At 43.4% G+C, this 21,823-nt stretch overlaps 1 protein-coding gene across 7 annotated transcripts in view; it reads left to right on the top strand.

The window, feature by feature from the left end:
* ENOX1 (ecto-NOX disulfide-thiol exchanger 1) overlaps positions 1 to 21,823 on the top strand; it is a 374,541-nt gene that overhangs the window by 314,039 nt on the left and 38,679 nt on the right. For all 7 annotated transcript variants that reach the window (XM_075741790.1, XM_075741793.1, XM_075741792.1 and 4 more), the window contains one exon: positions 8,479 to 8,663. In XM_075741790.1, coding sequence (XP_075597905.1) covers positions 8,479 to 8,663 — 185 coding nt within the window. The remainder of the gene's footprint in view (positions 1 to 8,478; positions 8,664 to 21,823) is intronic.

Raw genomic sequence — 21,823 nt, 5'->3', positions numbered from 1 at the left:
CTGAATATGCATTTCAGTAATGCAATGTGACATTTTTGTAGGAAAAGTCCAAAACACTTAATGCTGCAATTTACCTGGGACAGAACTGGGTAAGAGAGAACTGGAGAACGTACTGCAAAATAAGTATGAGTGAGGGAAGAGGGAAACATCTGGAAATGTCAGGCGAGTGGGAATTACAAATGAAGAAAGAGATGGACTCATGCATTTGGAGCTGAAAGAGGAGAACCAGTACAGAGGTAAAAGAGAGGAGGGTATGAAGAGAGGGGTAGAAAGATTGGCTTAAAGTGGGAAATTATCTTTCTGTCTTTTGTGCCCTTTAGAGAAAGTTGGTTCACTGTTCCAATGAGTTTTCTGCAGCCATGAGGTCTAGATCAATGATCCTAAAGTGAGGTCCTGAGCCAGTGATCGCTTGTAAGTCCATAGTAAGTAATCTGCATCTTATTCCAGGACTAGCTAAAACAGTGAGATTGAATTGCCTTGTTAGTGTTTTTAATTAAAAGACAGAGTTTGTGAGAGCATGGTGAAATACAGAGAGCTGGTGCTGATCCACAGTCTGGAAAGTTTGGAAGCCACTAGTCCAGAAACTTAAAGCGGAGATTTTCAGTTAATGATCTCTCTAGGGCTTTAAATAAAATGTCAGATATCGTGAAACTCATCATAACACCACAGGAGCTGGCAGCGCTGCTCTCTGGGGCATTCTTAGTCCACTGCAGAGCCAGCATTTGCGTGCTCCTTTTTATTAGTAGGCCCAGCTGAACTGTAATCTGCCCTCCCTTTCCTTACCTCTTCCTTGCTATTTGCAAAGAGATATGCTTCATTACACAAGAAATAATAAGCCTTCATAAATTACTGGTAAGCCACGTGTGTGGTAACCGGGGAAGCAACAGCACTCTTGCTGAAGTCTGCTAAGCAGAAAGGAGTTTTGTAAACTGAGAAAATTTCTCTTCAGAGAAACTCTGGTTTCTCAAATGTTACATCTGTCTCTATTGGATGGGATGGACAAAATTGCAGTTAAATGATAGTGCAACTTTTCTTTTTTTCTTTCTTTCTTTCTTTCTTTTTTTTTTCTTCTTTTTTTTTTTTTTTTTTGGCAGCATCCTTCCATTTTCTAATTGTTCACCAGCAAGTTTTATGTGAATAGAAAGCCTGAAAATAATTCTCATGAGTATTCAATTTGAACATCTGGCATCATCATGAATGTAACTGGTATAATGAGCTTCTCTGCATTGAACATAGGCTGCATGGTGAGGGGAGGACTTCGAAGCAACTGCACCTGAATAAAGCAGATTTTCTAAAAGAGTAAATCTCCCTCCCAGTGTGCACACCCTAACTCAGGCTAGCATTAATGACAATAACCTCTTCACATATAGGATAATTAGTGCCCTTAGAGTTTAAATTTGCAGGTACTGAGACATTCAAATGAAGTGCGCCTAACATCAGGAAAAAAAAAAAAAGTGGAAATTGCTTCATTGTTTGGTTACATTATGTCTGAAGGGGGAAAGAAAAAACTGTTCATGGCTAGGTTAGCTTGTAATTGCCCCAAATTATTTATTTTTATACCATTTTCAGAGTTTATTTAGGCTAGTTAGCTGGCTGCTTTCAAGCTTTAACCAAAGGATTTTTTTTTATAAGCCAAGTGACATAGTCTATTTTTGTGGGAACATGGGAGAACAATGGAACAGGCATTTATTAAAGAATGCAATATAGGAATAAAGTTGCTTTTATCTGCTAGTATCAGACATATTTCTATGCACCCATCTTTGACATCCAAGCACTGTTTGTGCTGGTGATCAGGTATTTAACAACTGTCCATAAAGAAAAGAAAGTGTCCTCTAGGAACTCAAGGCAGTGGATCAAAGCCACTTTAGATATTGGAGGTCTCAGGAGCCTGACCTTGTTGTAAAGTGTGCTGAGAAAATGCCTCAAAGTGATGAAGGTGTATCTTAGTCTTACTCTTCCAGAAAGCTTCTTTGAGATACCACCAAAGAGTTGCTTTCGCAAATGTTTTTGAAGTAGGCACAGAGCATGTGTAACTAAAACTTGTTCTCAGAGCTCAGTTTTTATGGTAGGGTTTACGAAAGTCAGCTGTGAGACAATGGATCCATATCTGGGCAGTTGTAGGTAATAAGGGCCTCAACTTTCATTCTGCCATGAGCTGACAACTTGAGGAGAATACAGAGAGAGGGTCAGCTTTGACAGTTCACAGTGGAAATAGAGGTTCACGCTTCTCTACTTGCTCAGTGCGTGTTCCCACCTCAGAGGCCATCCAGCTGTCCATCTGCAGCGAGGGCCGTGCCTTCCTTCCCACCACCTCGCAGACCTCCTGCAAACCCGACCTTCCCACCCCCCTCAAGGTGTAGGTCCACTCACTGGCATCACTTCACACACCCCATATCATTGAGTGACCACGATGGGATCCTCAGGCTGTAGCGCAAGGTTTAACTTCCTGTGGGCTGCAGCACTAAGTGGAGCCTTATACAGTAAAAATGAATGAGGGTCCAGTGGTTCCATCTAGTCTATGAAACTGAAAGTTTTTTCCTTCAAGGCAGCCCCAATCTCAACGTCATCCTTTCCTGACTTGCCAGCAGGCACACACCAGCGTATCCTCTCACACTTTCGCATTCAACATGAAACTGGGCCCATTAATCACTTTTGAACTCCTCCTCCTTACACCCAGAAACTGTTTAAAATGCCACCGCCTTTCTTGTGCCACCACCAGGAGTCCTACCACATTTCCTTTTCCTTCGCATAGTAAACTCAGGTCCAAAATTTTATTTTGTTCCACTTAACTCTTCCTAGAATCTGACCTCTGCCTTTATTCTGTCAAAATTCATATCCAAACCTTCTGACCTTGTGTTTGACTTCCAGGAGTTCCTTTTCTTTGGTCCCCACTTGAGCCCTTTCTCAAGATAGCATGCAATGTATCTCCTAAGACCATCCATTCCATACTTCTGCTACGACCATCTTACTTACGAATGACAAATGTCATTATTGTATAACTTGCCCTGTTTTCTACAGCATCAAGACATAGCTGATGCCCTTCCAGATCCTCCAGAAACATTTTTCCTTGCTGATTTTCCCCTGGTTGTACTGCTTCACAGTTCACCTATATGAAAAACAAGCAAGCTAGCTAGAAGCAAAGGATAACTTTTATTGTTTGTATTTATAGTTGTGAACTTTGTGTTCCTATTTCTCTCCTCTCACATTTGTTCAGTCCCTCAAGTTGAAAACTCTTTGAAGAAGTAGCTGTGTCTTGCAAGATGGCTTTTTTTGACATTGTAAATGCTCTGCCACAGGAGTGATGCAAAAAATTACCATAATAACAGCCATCATTCTGACAGTTTTTGATGCTTTTCTTGTTGATGTTATCAAAAGGAGCATTATATCATTTTAAACCTTCTTTTCAAGTCAGGAAATTAGGTTAATGGCGTTAGTAGAAATCAGATGGCAGGAAGGTTTGGGAATATGCTCTTCATCTCTTTTCATCCATGTCGCTGTATTGATACATTGGCTAATGTTCCAAAACCCTGAGAAATTCTGCTAAAGAAGCTAGAACCAAAATTCTGAAGATAGACAAATAAGCATGGAAGTTTTCAGTTTTGTGATCTATTTCTATACAAATATAGAAGAATCTGTAGAAAAAAACCAAAAACCTACTTCCAGATTGCCTCAGACTCTTGAGATAAATTACTGCCTATCCATTTCAACTCACAGTGTCCCCAGTATGCAAATTAGTAGTCTGCCATTAATGTTAACTGTAATGTTATTAGGGCATCATCTAATGAGAAATGCACAGCCCAGATGTGCATTAATAAATCTGGTAGAAAATTTTGGATTCTCCCTAATTTCTTCAATAAATAGATACATTCAGAGATTTGGAGTATTCACTTTATTTCCTGGCCGCTATGACATGATGTGAGACATAAAATACTACAATTACCCTGTATGACCTGTGAAGACTCTACATTGGCTCCAGTGGACACTATTAACTATTAGGTTAAATGTATTCACAGAGTACCAGCTAGAAGTAAAACGTACAGAGTAGTACTACTCATAAAGAAGGCACACTCCTAACTATCCGAGCTAGATGCCCTAGAAAAATAAAGTTAATTGTTTGTTTCTTCTGAGACATCAGTCAATGAGTATGTCCTTAGACTTCAGTGGATTTCTGACCAGCCAGTCATTTCTTGTTTTAAAAAGAGTGTCTTTTTGCTTTGGGAGTAGCCTGGAGTCTACAGGAGTAGAGTCCAGGAGTCTACTCCTACATGGAGTCTACCTGTCTTGCCACCGAGGCTGGTGGCGAATTGTATGTATCACTTCTGCCTCAGCACAAGGAAACCACGCTAACTTCTGAGATGTCCTCAAAATATCAACGTGAAGGTTTCCCCCACTTACATATGTTTAATCTTCCTCCAGCTGCTTCTCTGAGACTGGCAGGTATCATTTTGCATCCCTCAGTGAAAATGCTGCAAAGTGTGTATTGAGCTGGTTTCCAGCTGTGTTTGTTTAGGTAGGAAGATTTTCTTCTGCTTGCAGCACAGGCAGCTATTTGGGATTCTCGTCAGAGTTTTCTTTTGATATAGCTTCCTTGTATGTAGTTCTTCTGTAAATACTTTCAGCATTCATTGTCTTTTTAACCTAAGATGCTTTTTAGCATGTCTCAGAGAGGGATTTTGTAGATGAGTATCTGAACTACCAAACTTAAAATGGCTTGAGAAGTAGTGTTGAGATGAGGTGAATATTTATTTTGTTTTTACTAAAACTACATTCATCAGCTTTGTCAATGAAGTCATAGCAAAAATTTCTGCAAAACTTTGAAAAATATTTACTTTTTAAAATGCAGATTCCCTTTCCCCCAAAATTCTCCTCTGATTTTAATTTAGTATTCAATTAAGTGCCCTTATATAATAGGTAATAAATTATGTATTATTATACATAATTATTATAAATGAAATATAATTAAAACAATTTATAATTAGTTTTCTATATAATAGATATTTTATTCAGAACCAAAAGAGGCATTGGTCTGAATCCAGAATTATTTTAATTCTAGTGCACTAACATATAAATATCTTAAAATTATGTTAGGTTAACACAAAGAACGTTTGTGATTTTGTTTAAAGTAGTTACCCAGTGTTGAATGAGCTGGAGCCCCTGGGGTCCACCAGATGTCTGTCCTTGACTTATTCTCCTTTTTCTGCTAACCACTCTGTCCGCACGTGTAGCTTTAAATTAAATAGCAAAGGAACTACATGTATTTAATGCCATATTGTTTGCGGACTCTTATCTATAATTAATTCATTTAAAAGCTTGTGACAATTTAGTATTGTTACACTGCTGCTAGATGTGTTGTATCCTCTTTATTTAAGGACATATTTCTACCTTGGACTCTGTCTTTAATTGCTTATTACGAATGGCTGGGAAGATCACCAGGGTGTATTATAATGGTGATAAGAAATTGTACACTTCTGGGAATCCTGCCTAATATCACAAACTTATCTCTGCTGTATTCTTATTCTCTCACTTTAGGTTGATCAGGATATTTCTATTTTGTCTTAAAATAGATTGTAACCTCTTCTAAACACAGCTTTTGTCTTCCTGTGTCTGCATTCTAGAATAAGAAGGAGCCCGTCCTTCGATGGGGCTTCTTGGTAGTACTGCAATGTAATTATTGTCATACAGATTTTAATCCTGTATACTAACTATAATTTTAAAATAATGAAATAAAATCATGGCATTCAGAGGTGCAATTCTGATTTATTTTTTTTTTTTAGCAGTAAAAGCTGTATGGTTTTTCTACAGGAAAAATGGACAGTTACCTTCACTGCTGGTATATACTGTGACTTGTTACATTTGGATGAGGTTTTTTTCAACACTAATAGATTCATCGCCTGCAGGCTACTCACTTTTGCAATATGTTGTAGCCCCTTCCATTTCCCCAGATTCGCTGCCCCTGTAGCAGACTTCTTGTGCTGTCCCTAGTGCCACTCAATAGCCTGAACTCAACTAGGAGGACAAAAAGGAGAAGGAGTTCGCTAACTGGGCTGTAGTGTGACCCAGAAAATACACGGCAGCAGCCTTTCCAGGTAGAGCAGCCTGAACCTCAGCTGAATCTGGGTCCTAACCCACAGTTCCGTGGGGACGGTGATTAACAAGTATGTAGGCTTTACGCCTTCCAGTTATACAGCAGCTCTCAGAAGTTTTTTAAGAGCTGGATTATCAGATGAATTACTGTTCCCAAGCCACTGTAAAAATTTGAGTATGCCTATGGTGGTCTCCTTTCATGCTCTCAGAGGGCAGAAGGGTAGGCAGTTTCTGGCTAGAATTGAGTATTACATTTAAAAAAAAAAAAAGTTTAAATTGTAAGAGAGTCTAATTGATAGGAGTAAGACAATAAAAATAACAGAGAGACTTTTTCCTAGGGCCTGTAGTGACAGGACAAGGGACAAGAGTTTTAAACTGAAAGAGCATAGGTTTAGATTAGCTATAAGGAAGAAATTCTGCACTGTGAGATTGGCGAGGCACTGGAACAGGTTGCCCAGAGAAGCTGTGGCTGCCCCCTCCCTGGAAGTGTTCAAGGCCAGGTTGGATGGGGCTTTGGACAACCTGGTCTGGTGAAAGATGTCCCTGCCCATGGCAGGGGGGTTGGCCCAGATGATCTTTAGAGGTCGCTTCCAACCCAAACTATTTAATTCTGACTTGAGTTTTTGTTAGAGTGAGGGTTTTATTGCTTGGCCTCTTTTTTCTTTTTTTCTTCTTTTCCTCCTTTCTTATATTATAGCTTGTTGGCTCTTAAAAAAAAAAAAAAAAAAGAAAAGAAAAAGACTTTCATCCTCTTATTTGCCCATTGGACTCATCATTGCAATTTTTGAGGGTAAATTTTGTCATGGAAGGATGATTACATGCTTTTCAGAACAATTTTATTTGATGTAATAATGTAACTGTTGCTAAATCTTCCAGAGAGATTCTGTAGAATATCCAAATTAAGCACAATAACCAATCCATGAATAGTGGCTAACTGTACTTTATTTTGGATAATGCATTTGCACTATCTTAAAATTAATAAAAATTACCTGAGAAAAAGGTAGATTTGTCCTACCAAAGATAAAACATTTTTATTGGTAATGAAATATTGTGACATTCTACCTAAGTGCTGATATAATTTCACAAACATGTTGAATCATGTTATCATGGGCAACTGGGGACTCTCTATCTGCGGAAGGTCTAGTCAAGAGAGGCCTAACATTAAATGGAATTAATACACCATTTCCTATAATTTGGAGTTTAACCACATTGCTGTTGATGGTGGGCAAAAAAGAATTCTGTGATACCAAGCCTGAAATCATTTAATCAGAAATGTAAATCAGTTATGTGCTTCAGTTACCAAATGTTGATAGAATTGGCTATGGTAGAATGTTGTTTTTTAATTACAGCTGCTCTGTAATGTTGTTGTGTTACCAGGTTCCAAGAAGGAAAATAGTATAGTGTGGCAGTTTGCTATGCCAAATGACCACTGCTACTGCCAAGTATAAATACTACCAGGAGTGGGTTCTTCTATAGGATGATAACCACAACCCTAAAGTAATGAATGCCACACTTCCCTATATGTATTTATATTCCGATAATTTATTTAAATAGTGTTCCTAGTACATGCTTTATAGCCTTCTGCCTTTTGCTACACAAATTTTAGCTTATATTGCAGACTGTGCAAGTCATTTGGCAAATGTAATTTCCATCCCTGCATACTAATCGATTTCTTCACAAACACCTGCTATCAGTTATGATAATAAAAATGCCATTCTAAATTGAAAAGGGGCCAAATGGAGCTTCCTAAGGAAATTACTTAAGTGTCTTTCAATGCCTTTAATGTAGTAATGTTCTTGTAGTGCCAACACTTTTTTTGAGCATTTGCATTTTATATAATTTTACTCTATTACATCATTTTTCTGTCTAAATTGTTCCTCATAACCATTGCTACGAAGTAGTTCATAGCAAGATTGGAGAGGAATTTCTGTACTTCCTTTCTCATGGGATTAAATCCAGCAACTTTACATAGTCGAAATTCCTTAGCACAGACCTGATTGGAACATCTGGCCACTACACTAGAATAAATACTAAATGGTTGTATCAGTTCCTATAACATCACTGGGAAAACATTGTAAAGTTGGTGGTTGCTTTGCCCTTGGACTGCATGCCAGTTTCTTCCTAAAATATAAGCCTAAATTTAGCAGCCAGATTGCAAGTAGTGTTTGAATTATCCAGGGTCATTTTATGGCTCCTTCCATCCCAGGAAATAAGTTCCCAGCTACAGTCTTTGCCAGAACCTAATCATTTTCAGCTCTGCTGGGTCTTGTCTCAGCTCCGAAATGTCTCACTGGCTTTCAGCTGTATCGTCATCTCCCCTGACAATGCCCTCTGCATTATTTGTAAGGAAACAATCCATTTTACTGATATCTTCACATTTTCTTTTTCTCTTAGCTCTAGCCGCCCAAGCGTATGCACTAAAGGAAGAGAACGATAGTCTTCGATGGCAGCTGGACGCTTATAGGAATGAAGTGGAGCTCCTGAAACAGGAGAAAGGACAGCTCTTTCGAACGGAAGAAAGCCTTACGAAGGACCAGCAGCTGCAGTTCCTGCAGCAGACAATGCAAGGCATGCAGCAGGTATTGCTATGGAATAAAAGCACGGGTCTTCTTTTTTAGGAAAGTGGTCCCATGAGGCTGTGCTGTACTCAAGACTATTAGCCTTCAAGGTCCTGATTTCTTTTCAGAGTCAAAATCTTACAGATTTTAAATGGAGGAGAGGTGGGGGGGAAGATTTCAGATAGGGGAAAGTTGGGAGGGGCAGGAATTGGGGACGTATTTAGGGATAGGTGGTCATTTTAGGAATTCATAATCTGTAAACCCAGTGATCATTCAAGGAAACTCCTTATGCATGTTTTGTTTAGGAGCAAATTACTTCAGTACATTACTTATTGCTCTCCTCACTTAATCCAATTGCCCTAATTCTGCACAAAAGTTCAAAAAGTTTGTCCAGTGTAGCATAGCCAGTGCTCTGTGGTTCCTTTGTTTGCATTCATCTGTATCTTTAGATGCATCTCTACTTCTCGGCTTTGTCTTTTTTTCTGCTGACTCTTGATTGAGCGTGACTGAGACATCTCCAGCTTGTCCAGACTACCCTCCTTCTAACTTGCAAGTGGATAGCAACATCAATGCTGTCTCCTGAGCTTTTATCATTTATGCTGACCCATGGATGTAACCTTTTCATTCAGGCAATTTTTAAGTGGTTTAGTGCAGCAACAAAGCTTTTTCTCTGACATCAGTCAGACAGAAACTGCAATGTGTCCCTGCAGAGGGGGGTTCAGTTTATCTCATCCATTCTCCTTTATTTGTCAGTGTGCTCCTGACATTGTGCAGGGCAAGTCTTGGCAAGCACATCCAGACTGCTCCCACTGCTTCGTCTGACATGTCCATTAACGCGTAAGCACCTCTCATTCAACATACATGTGTATAACTTCATTTCTGCCCAGGCACTTGTATTCAGCTGCTACGTGACAGAGCGCAAGGACAGTGGCTCACCACGACACTGGATTGGGTTCCCATCTAGAATTGAGTTTCTCGAGACGTCACTGCAGAGGTTAATTTGGCCTCCATCATCTGTGCCTTGAAGCAACATGTGCGCTCCTCTATCACACCCCAGTATTAGATTCCAGAAGGAGACAAGCTATACCCACTTCCAGATTGTACTAAGCTGCTTTTTTATGACAAAAACCAGGCGACATTCATGTACATATGATCTGCTTAGTTGGATTAGGAATTGCGTTGCTATCACAATACCCATAGAATCCAACAAGTCTGCAAATAACTGCACCTAACACCAAATAACAGAGCACAACACAAGCCTACACCTGTGTTTATATAAACATAAACCCCTTCAAAACCTGCAGAGTTTTACCAAATTAGGATGATTTATGGTATAGTGGAGTAATTCTGAACAAAACATTTGAAAAATAGAAAATAAGTCATTGACCATTCGGGAATAAAATCTGTTCTGAACTTAAGTCATTAATCAGAAATACTTGAGGTTTCAGTATACTTTAGATATGCTTGAGGTCTATTCACGATCTTATCCTTATATAAATGGATACTTAAATATCACTGGCTTCATTAAATTTAACTGCATATATAAATATTGTGCTAAATTTCAGCCTGGTGCTAATTCTCCATTAAAATCAGTGAAAAGTGGGCGCAAAATACTACTAAATCAAAATCCTAGAGCCCTAACACTCATTTTGCAGTATTATAATTTCCTACCTGGGGTCTGGATGAAGGATAATCAAGTGTGTAGAATATAAATAGATTTCTATTGTAACTTCAAGCAAATGTTAATAATGCAAGTCAATAACAGAGAGAGACTTACTTATCTCTCTGTTCAGCTAGCAATGGACACTGTAGTTCCTATTCCTCTGAGAGTTTCTATGTTCGTGACAATTTTGCTGTGAGGTACTGAATTTTTCTAGTTTGCAATCTCGGGGTCAGACCTACTAACTCCCAACGGGATATAATTAGAGATGGCCCAGGGAGCTGGAGAAGACATTGCAGATAATACAGTCTGACAATATGCTGAGGAGGGCAGCAACACAGAAGCACTGGAGGTGGAGTTCAGAATATTTGGTGGGAAATCATCAGTCAATTAAGCAGCTGGATGATGGCTTTGGATTTCAATGATTAGCCATAGTCATGACATCCCATAACCTTTGTGCTTTTCATGTGGTTCATGCATGAATATTTAGAAATAAACCTTTGATTTAGGTAGACTCTGTCTTATCTCAGCTTGGTTTTGTAAATGTTGAGAGATGACAACGTTAGCTGAAATCCATCAGTATAGCAGGTGCTCAGGAAATCAGTCTCTCTATGAAATATTAAACATATAGCCAGGACCTGAGTAGTAATAATTTAACAAGAGACCTGTATTCCCTTTTATGCTTTTGTATATATTAAAATTAATTTCAGACAAGGTAAACTGAATGCCATCGAATGCCTGAACCCTACATTATGTCAGCATTTTTTCTTCTTCATTCTCCCCTGCTTTTTCATACACCTGTTTTTCTTCTAACTCTGGAAACTAGAAAACAAGTGATTTGAGCTGCAGCCTGAAAAGCAGATTTATCTGAGAAAAAGTGGATGCATTTTCAGAATCAAGAAATAAATTTTTTTGTAAACATATTTGGTGCCAAACAATAGCAAATAACACAACATCAATGTATTTTTAATGTACTTCTACCATCTGGACTTTTTTCAGGATTCTTTCCCACATTTGCAGGACTGATGAAATGGATGTTTATTTTCTCTTCCATCACTCCTACTGATCCAAAGTAGCATCAGCAAAATCACACAGATATTTTCTTATGAGGTATACCTTATGGGCAGTAGTAGCAACCTCCTTATTTAGTGTGTCTAAAAAAGAAAATCCTTTGGACTAATGACATTGAACTTATGGGGTTTTTAGTCAACTTCCTCCATAAAACTGTGTCACAGTTTAATTTCATACCCACTGTGAGATCTCAAACAAATGGAAATAATGTCTTGTATCCATGGTAACAAATGAGATACACTTTACCTGATTTTGAGATGGAAATTGAATTAACTTGTCACTGCTGCATAGGTGGTATTGCCTTCAATTTATTTCTATATGAGAACACACATACCAAGCAGATCACTTTTCGAATGGCTCTGTTTTTCCAGCAGTGTTTGGTATGCTCTGACAAAGTCTGTGATCACAAGGAAGGATGTTTTAGTTGTAACGATTTTTACAATACTTCACAGCACAGCTGTAAGAATTTTTACATCTTGTCTCTCTGATATGTTTTACCAGATACATGCCTATAGGTAATGCAGAAAATATCACCTAGTAGTGTTGGTTAATGCTTGCCATTATAAGATTCAGTTATCAGTGGGTATATAATTAATTTCTCCAAATTTTAACTATTTGGGTTAGCATATTGCATGTGGAGGAGCAAGTAAAATTATTTTGAAAAAAAATCTCATCAAAATGTTTCAGCCATTCCAGGAACAAAGCGTGAAAGCTATGCTTTTCTTGTTTGTTGTCCACCAAAGAAAATATTTGAGGAAATGCACTTGCCACCTTTATGCTTTCAAACAAGAACTCAGAATTTGACAGTGAGTTGCTATTGAATTAATGATGTGGTTTCCGTATCCTTTATAAAATCTGCTTGAAATTGATAACATTACAAGTCTTTGAAAAATTGATCAGTTTGCCACATAGATGGCATTCATTAGCACATATCCAAGTAAATTTGATTGGGATGGGATGGGATGGGATGGGATGGGATGGGATGGGATGGAATAGAATAGAATAGAATAGAATAGAATAGAATAGAATAGAATAGAATAGAATAGAATAGAATAGAATAGAATAGAATAGAATAGAATAGAATAGAATAGAATAGAATAGAATAGAATAGAATAGAATAGAATAGAATAGAATGGGTTGGGTTGGGTTGGGTTGGGTTGGGTTGGAAGGGACCTTAAAGATCATCTAGATCCAACCCCCCTGCCATGGGCAGGGACACCCTCCACTAGACCAGGTTTCCCAAAGCCCCATCCAACCTGGCCTTGAACACTTCCAGGGAGGGGGCACCCACAACCTCTCTGGGCAACCTGTGCCAGTGCCTCACCACCTTCACAGTAAAGAATTTCTTCCTAATATCTAATCTAAACCTACCCTCTTTCAGCTTAAAGCCATTACCCCTTGTCCTATCACTACATTCCCTTGTAAACAGTCCCTCACCATCTTTCCTGTAGACCTTCTTCAGGTACTGGAAGGCTGCAATAAGGTCTCCCCGGAGCCTTCTCCTCTGCGGGCTGAACAAGCCCAACTCTCTCAGCCTGTCTTCATAGGAGAGGTGTTCCAGCCCTCTGATTTTAGATTTTTACTGGTCATGCAGGGTTGTTCATGAGCCACCTCTGTAGCACAGCCGTTGGTGTAATGTTTTACTCCTCAAGTTAGTTCTAAGTCTACAGAGTACACATCCTTTAGCATGGCTCTCTAATTGAACAAGTTAGTTCTGCCTTTTTGTCAGGCTTAATTGGACAAGGTATGGGGCCATGCTTGCATAGCTGTACTGTGTCCTGAACTGGTTTATTTGCCAATAGACTGGTGATTCTGCACGGTGCTTCATTGCATCATGTAAATGTATGATAATGTTCTTTCCTTTCACAACTCCCTGAGCATGATGGGCTGAATTTAAGCTCCTGCAGGCAAGGATGTCATCCAGAAATCCTCACTGAAACCATACTTCCACCTATGTTTTCTCTAGGAAATGTACACAAGCGCCTACAGTTCTGCTTTTGCACATGCTGAGGTGTATCTGGGACATTTAAGAGGCACCTCATTGCCCCTATCCCCTAAGGGGCCTGATTCATTAGCTGAGCTCGGGTTCATACTCCTAACACACAACAACAGCACAAGCTCCCCTTTGTTGGCGGTGATGCATTAAAGCCTAACCATGGGGTTATTGCATGAGCAGGGGATGCAGGGTGCCTCTTCTAAAATTAGTACTCGAGGTGGAAAGCAAGAACAATAGGAACAGTTGTGGGTGATAGGCATAGGGCTGACATAAAGGCTGATACACTGCTGTGGGTGCCACTGACTGTTGGCTCAGGACATCTCAACAGGAGACTGAACATATTCTGGCCCTGTTGATGACCCATATGGGTGTCACTGATGCAGCATGATGAAAGTCCTCTTTTGTCTTGTGACGTGGTTTAGCCCCAGCCGGTAGCTAAGTGCCACGCGCCGCTCGCTCACCTCTCCCCCGGCGGGATGTGGAGGAGAACGGAAAAACAACGGCAAAGCCTCGAGGGTTGGGATAAGGGCAGTTTACTGGGACAGCAAGGGAGAGGGAAACAATCAACAACAGTGCTGATAACAGATATTCACAATGGGTGATAACCGAGAACAATTTACCGATCGACTGGATGCTCGACCCATCCCGGGTCCCAGAGCCACGCCGACACGCCGAACCCGCCCCTGCCCGACTAGCCCCCTTTTATGGTGAGCATGATGTCACATGGTATGGAATAGCCCTCGGCCAGCTTGGCTCACCTGTCCTGGCTCCTTGGGAAATTAACTCTATCCTTGCCAGAACCAGGACATTATCCACCCCTTCTTCCATACCATCTACGTCATGCCCAGATTATTTTACAGAACTCATTGCCTTTCTCTATGGGCTATCGCTCTAAAATGTCTGTCAAGTTCATTTAGTCCATGGTTTTGGGTTCCATCTGCCATTACAGTCTCTCAGAGCAGGAGCAATGGTGCGTGCTGCTGGATTGTTGCACGCTGCATCTGGAGTCTTCACAGCCGGTGTATCTGGTATGGTCCATGCTCACAGTCTGGATGCCAAAGATGTGATTTTTCGATAAAGTTTCTGGGCACCAGTTGAAGTCAGTTCTAGTTCCATCATCGTGGCACTTTGTTCAGTTTCAAAGTCCATCCTTCATTAGTTTTGGGTGATTCTTATGGTCATACCATTGATACCATTAATATCATGCAATTTAATTTATTGGCTATTTTCACCCAAAATCAAATCCCCTTGGGGTACACACTGGACTTCTCCATCTTTTCTCATCACCCACCAAATGCACCCTGGTCCCTGAGCAAAAGCAATCCCACAGATGGGCTTGCCTTTGCCTGAAGCAGGGATAACCCAAACTGTTTTACCCAACATATTTTTCATGTGCACTACAGGACTTTATCCCCTTCTACTGGGCGTGGGAATTTTGACTGGGAGGGCCAGCTCAATTGGCAGATCCCCAAGTGTTAACTAACCAGGTGGCCTTTGCTAAATGTGTATCCCAGTGTTTGAGGGTCCCACCACCCATTGCCCTCAGGGTGGTTTTTAGCAGCCCATTGCACCTTTCAACTTTCCCAGAGGCTGGCGCGTGATAGGGGATGTGATACACCCACTCAATACCATGCTTTTTGGCCCAGGTGTCTATGAGGTTGTTCCGAAAATGAGTCCCGCTGTCTGACTCAATTCTCTCTGGGGTGCCATGTCGCCACAGGACTTGCTTTTCAAGACCCAGAATAGTGTTCCGGGCAGTGGCATGGGGCACAGGATATGTTTCCAGCCACCCAGTGGTTGCTTCCACCATTGTAAGAACGTAACGCTTGCCTTGGCGGGTTTGTGGGAGCGTGATGTAGTCAATTTGCCATGCTTCCCCATATTTATATTTCAACCATCGGCCTCCATACCACAGAGGCTTTACCCGCTTGGCTTGCTTGATTGCAGCGCATGTTTCACATTGATGGATGACCTGTGAGATGGCGTCCATGCTCAAGTCCACCCCTCGATCACGGGCCCATCTATATGTCGCATCTCTTCCTTGATGACCTGAGGTGTCATGGGCCCACCGAGCTAGAAATAATTCACCCTTACGCTGCCAGTCCAAATCCACCTGAGCCACTTCAATCTTGGCAGCCTGATCTACCTGCTGGTTGTTCTGATGTTCCTCAGTGGCCCGACTCTTGGGTATGTGGGCATCTACATGACATACCTTTACAACCAGCTTCTCTAGCTGGGCAGCAATATCTTGCTACAGTGGGGCAGCCCAGATGGGTTTGCCTCTACGCTGCCAGTTGCTCCGCTTCCACTGCTGTAACCACCCCCACAGGGCATTGGCCACCATCCATGAGTCAGTGTAGAGGTACAGCGTTGGCCACTTTTCTCTTTCAGCAATATCTAAAGCCAGCTGGATGGCTTTCACCTCTGCAAACTGGCTCGATTCACCTTCTCCTTCAGCAGCTTCTGCCACTCGCCGTGTAGGATTCCATACAGTGGCCTTCCACCTTCGATGCTTTCCCACGATGGGACAGGACCCATCAGTGAAGAGAGCATATGGTTTCTCATCTTCTGTTAGTTTATTATACGGTGGGGCTTCTTCAGCACGTGTCACCTCCTCCTCTGGCGACATTCCGAAATCTTTCCCTTCTGGCCAGTCTGTGATCACTTCCAGAATCCCTGGACGACTGGGGCTTCCTATTCGAGCCCATTGTGTGATCAGTGCAACCCACTTACTCCACGTAGCATCGGTTGCATGATGTGTAGAAGGAGCCCTCTCTTTGAACATCCAACCCAGCACTGGGAGTCGGGGTGCCAAGAGGAGCTGTGCTTCAGTGCCAATCACCTCTGAAGCAGCTCGAACCCCTTCCTAGGCTGCCAATATCTCCTTTTCCGTTGGAGTGTAGCGGGCCTTGGATCCTGTATATCCCCGGCTCCAAAACCTCAGGGGTCGACCTCAAGTCTCCCCTGGTGCTTTCTGCCAGAGACTCCAGGTAGGGCCATTCTCCCCGGCTGCGGTGTACAGCACATTTTTTACATCTGGTCCTGCCCAGACTGGCCCAAGAGCTACGGCATGAACTATCTCTTGTTTAATTTGTTCGAAAGCTTGTCGTTGCTCAGGGCCCCATTTGAAATTATTCTTCTTCCGGGTTACATGGTAGAGAGGGCTTACTATCAAACTGTAATTCGGAATGTGCATTCGCCAGAAACCCACAACACCTAAGAAGGCCTGTGTCTCCTTTTTGTTGGTTGGTGGGGACATGGCTGCTATTTTGTTGATAATATCCATAGGGATTTGATGCCACCCATCATGCCACCTTATTACTAAAAATTGGATTTCCTGTGCAGGCCCCTTCACCTTACTTCATTTTATGGCAAAGCCAGCCTGCAGCAGGATTTGGATTATTTTCTTCCCTTTCTCAGAAACTTCCTCTGCTGAGTTGCCCCATATAATGATGTCATCAATGTATTGCAGGTGCTCTGGGGCTTCACCCTTTTCCAGTGCAGTCTGGATCAGTCCATGGCAGATGGTGGGGCTGTGTTTCCACCCGTGGGGCAGTCGATTCCAGGTGTACTGGACGCCCCTCCAAGTGAAGGCAAACTGTGGCCTGCACTCTGCTGCCAAAGGGATCAAGAAAAATGCATTAGCGATATCAATTGTGGCATACCATTTGGCTGCCTTTGACTCCAGTTCATATTGAAGTTCCAGCATATCTGGCACGGCAGCACTCATGGGCAGTGTGACTTCATGCAGGCCACGATAGTCTACCGTCAGCCTCCACTCTCCATTGGACTTCTGCAGTGGCCATATGGGACTGTTAAAGGGTGAGCGGGTTCTGCTGATCACTCCCTGACCCTCCAGATGATGAATTAGTTTGTGGATGGGAACCAGGGAGTCTCTGTTGGTGCGGTATTGCCGCCGGTGCACAGTTGTAGTAACAATCGGCACCTGTTGCTCTTCAACCTTCAGCAACCCTACAACAGAAGGGTCCTCCGAGAGACCAGGCAAACTAGACAATGGTTCAATTTCCTCCGCTTCCAAGGCAGCTATTCCAAAAGCCCACCTGTAACCTTTTGGGTCTTTGAAATACCCTTTCCGGAGGTAGTCTATGCCTAGGATGTATGGAGCCTCCGGCCCAGTCACAATGGGGTGCTTTTGCCACTCATTCCCAGTTAGACTTACTTCAGCCTCCAACAGAGTCAACTGTTGGGATACCCCCGTCACACCAGAAATAGATATTGGTTCCACCCCTTCATAGTTCGATGGCATTAGGGTACACTGTGCACCCGTGTCCACTAGGGCCTTGTACTCTTGTGGGTTCGATGTGCCAGGCCATCGGATCCACACAGTCCAATAAACCCTATTGTCCCTTTCCTCCACCTGGCTGGAGGCAGGGCCCCTCTAATCCTGCTCGTCATAGTCACTACTCACCTCTCGCAAAAAGGACTTAAAAGTCCCTTCAAGAGGATCAGAAGTGCGATTTGGCCTTTCACTTGGTCTGGGGGGCTGCCCGGTGGAAACTGGAGCAGCATTCTTTCTGGAAGAGTCCCTTTTTACAGCTGTCTTGCCTTGTAGCTCATGTACGTGTGCCCGCAGGGTTGAGGTGGGCTTCCCATCCCATTTCCTCATGTCTTCTCCATGGTCATGCAGGAAAAGCCACAGGATACCTCATGGTGTGTATGCTCTATATCCCCTCTCTGGAGCAGAAAAACGCTTACTCCTAACAGCTGAAATGCGGGTCTGTACAGGTGGGGAGTAAGATATATCCTCTTTGAGTTGCTGGACATCCTGAGACAGTTTCTCCACAGCCGAGACTAGGGAGGAAGAAAGGCTCTCTTCATACTGCCGGAGTCGGCCAGCCACTTCGTCCACTGTGGGTGCCTCTTCACTCTTCCAGTCAATTACTGCCAGTGAGTTGGCGTACGATGATGGTGCACTTCGCACAAATTTTCACCACATGGGTCGGGTACAGTGGACTTCATCGGGGTCTGTGGGCAACTGTGCATTGTCCGGATCATAATAAACCATCTCCCGCACAGCTAATTCCCTCAGATATTGAATACCTCTCTCCATAGTGGTCCACTTGCCTGGCCGACATACGACATCTTTGCTGAAAGGATACCTTTCCCTCACACTTGACAGGAGGCGCCTCCAGAGGCTAAGGGCCTGTGCCTTCTTCCCAATTGCTTTGTCAATGCCCCCTTCCCTAGACAAGGATCCTAGCTGCTTGGCCTCCCTGCCCTCCAGTTCCAGGCTACTGGCCCTGTTATCCCAGCAGCGGAGCAGCCAGGTAATAATATGCTCCCCTGGAAGGTGGCTGAAATCTTTCCGCATATCTCACAGCTCACTCAGGGACAGGGATCGAGTAATCACTTCTGGTTCTGGCTCTTCTTCTTGTTCTCGTGATGGCCCCAGTTCATCATCATCTTTCACTAAGCGAACTGATTTCCTTGTGTATTTCTTTTTGTGTATAGGGGCAACTGCTACTGGTGTGGGTTGATCTTTTAGCTCGACTACAATGCCTGTCGCGGGGGTTTGGGTAGCTGCAGTGCCTGTTGCGGGGGCCTGGGCAGCTGCAGTGCCTGTTGCAGGGGCCCGGGCAGCTGCAGTGCCTGTGGGTCCACTCTCTCCCTCTGGGTGGTGCTGTCTACTATCAAGCAGTGTTTGATAGATTGTGGCCAGGGCCCAGCACAGCGCAGTAAGTTGTGTCTCCTTAGAATCCCCACAGCATTTTCCTTTCAGATATTCTACCATTTTATCAGGGTCTTGCAATTGTTCAGGAATGAAGCTCCAAACCATTGGGGGTGAAAAGGTCTCTAGATACCCGCCCATACTCTCCCACATGCCATGCCAGCCCTGACCACTCAGCCTTGGGGAAGATCCCTGGGTGGTACTCTTGAAAAGATTTTTGCTAACCCTGAACAGGAGTGGGAAAGCATTCAGGAGACCTAGCAATAGGAATATACTGGCATGAACATTCCAAGGGTATTCAAAATACTCAAAAATTGTTGTAACCAACCAAAAGGGAAAAGAGGATGTGAAAGAGTGGGAGAAGGTATCCCCCCTGTCTTCCCCATAGATTGGGTGCAATTATTAATCAATTCTGAAAGATATTGACTGAGGTATGGGCCTGACCGAAATGCTACATACACATACCAGCTCAGACCCATGACTGTCAATGATATCTTATCATAAGTCATTATCACACAATACAACAACATGAGAACACGAACCCCTCTCCCAGAGGTGATAAACAACACCGCAGGGATTACATAGAGTAAACATGGGTTTACAAAACAGAGCCATGTGACCAAACAGAACATCATTACAGTGACTGTTTCAATAACATTATAAATGCTTATAACAACTTTGTTTTAACACACTTGGGTCAGACTTGTCGTTATCACAACCCCTCGAGCCCCACGTTGGGCGCCAGAAAGGACTGACGTGGTCTAGCCCCAGCCGGCAGCTAAGTGCCACGCGCCGCTCGCTCACCCCTCCCCCGGCGGGATGTGGAGGAGAACGGATAAACAACGGCAAAGCCTCGAGGGTTGGGATAAGGGCAGTTTACTGGGACAGCAAGGGAGAGGGAAACAATCAACAACAGTGCTGATAACAGATAGTAACAATGGGTGATAACCGAGAACGATTTACCGATCCGACGACCGATTGACTGACCAACCGACCAGACGCTCGACCGTCCCGGAGCCACGCCGACACGCTGAACCCGCCCCTGCCCGACTAGCCCCCTTTTATGGTGAGCATGATGTCACATGGTATGGAATAGCCCCCGGCCAGCTTGGCTCACCTGTCCTGGCTCCTTGGGAAATTAACTCTATCCTTACCAGAACCAGGACACTTGTCTTCTTTTTGTCCCCCAAAGAATATCAGTTTCACTTGAATATCAATGCAGATTGCAAATCTGAGCACTGAGAAGCCAGGAATTGCCAGAACTACTGCCTGTGTATTTTGCTTCGTATACCTCAGAGACCCTTCCCTGTTTGGTGCCGCGGACAGAGAGTACACAGTTAATCATCACCTATTCAATACGCTCCTGTCCTTGGTGTTCAATATGCAACTCGAGGTCTTACTGCAAAGGCCACGTTGCTCCTGACATTTCCTACCTACTGAGGACTAGCTTTTGCAGTTTACTAATAATTTAGCATGTAAAATAAATAGCATGTGCATCTGAGACTTATACACCTCTTCTCAAAGGGCTCTGATAAATGCCAGATGACTAGCAATTGTTTCATCTTTTCAGTGTTCATCCAGGGAAGGACAGTTTGGACGTGATATGCCTGATCGTTGTGGTTGGGAGGGTGAGAAGAGCTGCAGTGCAGCTTCCTCCTTACCCTCACCGCTCCCGTGAAGTAGGATGGGTACATATTTGGTGACGAGGACTGTGGGGTGCACACAGCTTCCACAGTACACTCACTGAGAGCCGGATTAAGACCTTTTTGAGTTGTGGTCAACAGCTCAATGTCCAAGTGGAGAACAGTGATGAGTGGTGTTCCTCAGGGGTCCATACTGGGACTGGCACTGTTTAATATCTTTGTCGGCGACATGGACAACAGGATCGAGTGCACCCTCAGCAAGTTTGCCTGCGACACCAAGCTGTGTGGTGTGACCGACACGTTGGAGGGAAGGGATGCCATGCAGAGGGATCTTGACAGGATTGAGAGGTGGACCCATGCAAACCGCATGAAGTTCAACAAGGCCAAGTGCAAGGTCCTGCGTGTGGGTCAGCACGATCCCAAGCACAACTATAGACTGGGCAAAGAATGGACTGAAAGCAGCCCCGAGGAGAAGGACTTGGGGGTATTGATTGATTGATGAGAAGCTCAACATGAGCCGGCAGTGTGCGCTTGCAGCCCAGAAAGCCAACCGTGTCCTGGGCTGCATCAAAAGCAGTGTGACCAGCAGGTCGAGGGAGGTGATCCTGCCCCTATACTCGACTCTTGTGAGACCCCACCTGGAGTACTGCATCCAGCTCTGGGGGCCCCAGTACAAGAAGGACATGGAGCTGTTGGAGCAAGTCCAGAGGAGGGCTACGAAGATGATCGGAGGGCTGGAGCTCCTCTCCTATGAGGACAGGCTGAGAGAGTTGGGGTTGTTCAGCCTGGAGAAGAGAAGGCTCCAGGGAGATCTAATTGTGGCCTACCAGTACCTGAAGGGGCCTACAGGAAAGATGGTGAGGGACTGTTTATCAGGGAGTGTAGTGACAGGACAAGGGGTAATGGGTTTAAGCTGAAGGAGGGTCGATTTAGATTAGATATTAGGAAGAAATCCTTTACTGTTAGAGTGATGAGGCACTGGAACAGGCTGCCCAGAGAAGCTGTGGATGCCCCCTCCCTGGAAGTGTTCAAGGCCAGGTTGGATGGGGCTTTGGGCAACGTGGTCTAGTGGAGGGTGTCCCTGCCCATGGCAGGGGGGTTGGAACTAGATGATCTTTGAGG

Source organism: Balearica regulorum, chromosome 1, assembly GCF_011004875.1.
Source record: "Balearica regulorum gibbericeps isolate bBalReg1 chromosome 1, bBalReg1.pri, whole genome shotgun sequence".
Classification (NCBI taxonomy): Eukaryota; Metazoa; Chordata; class Aves; order Gruiformes; family Gruidae; genus Balearica; species Balearica regulorum.
The sequence above is the reverse complement of the archived record's forward strand: the minus strand, read 5'-3'. Positions and strand labels throughout refer to the sequence as shown.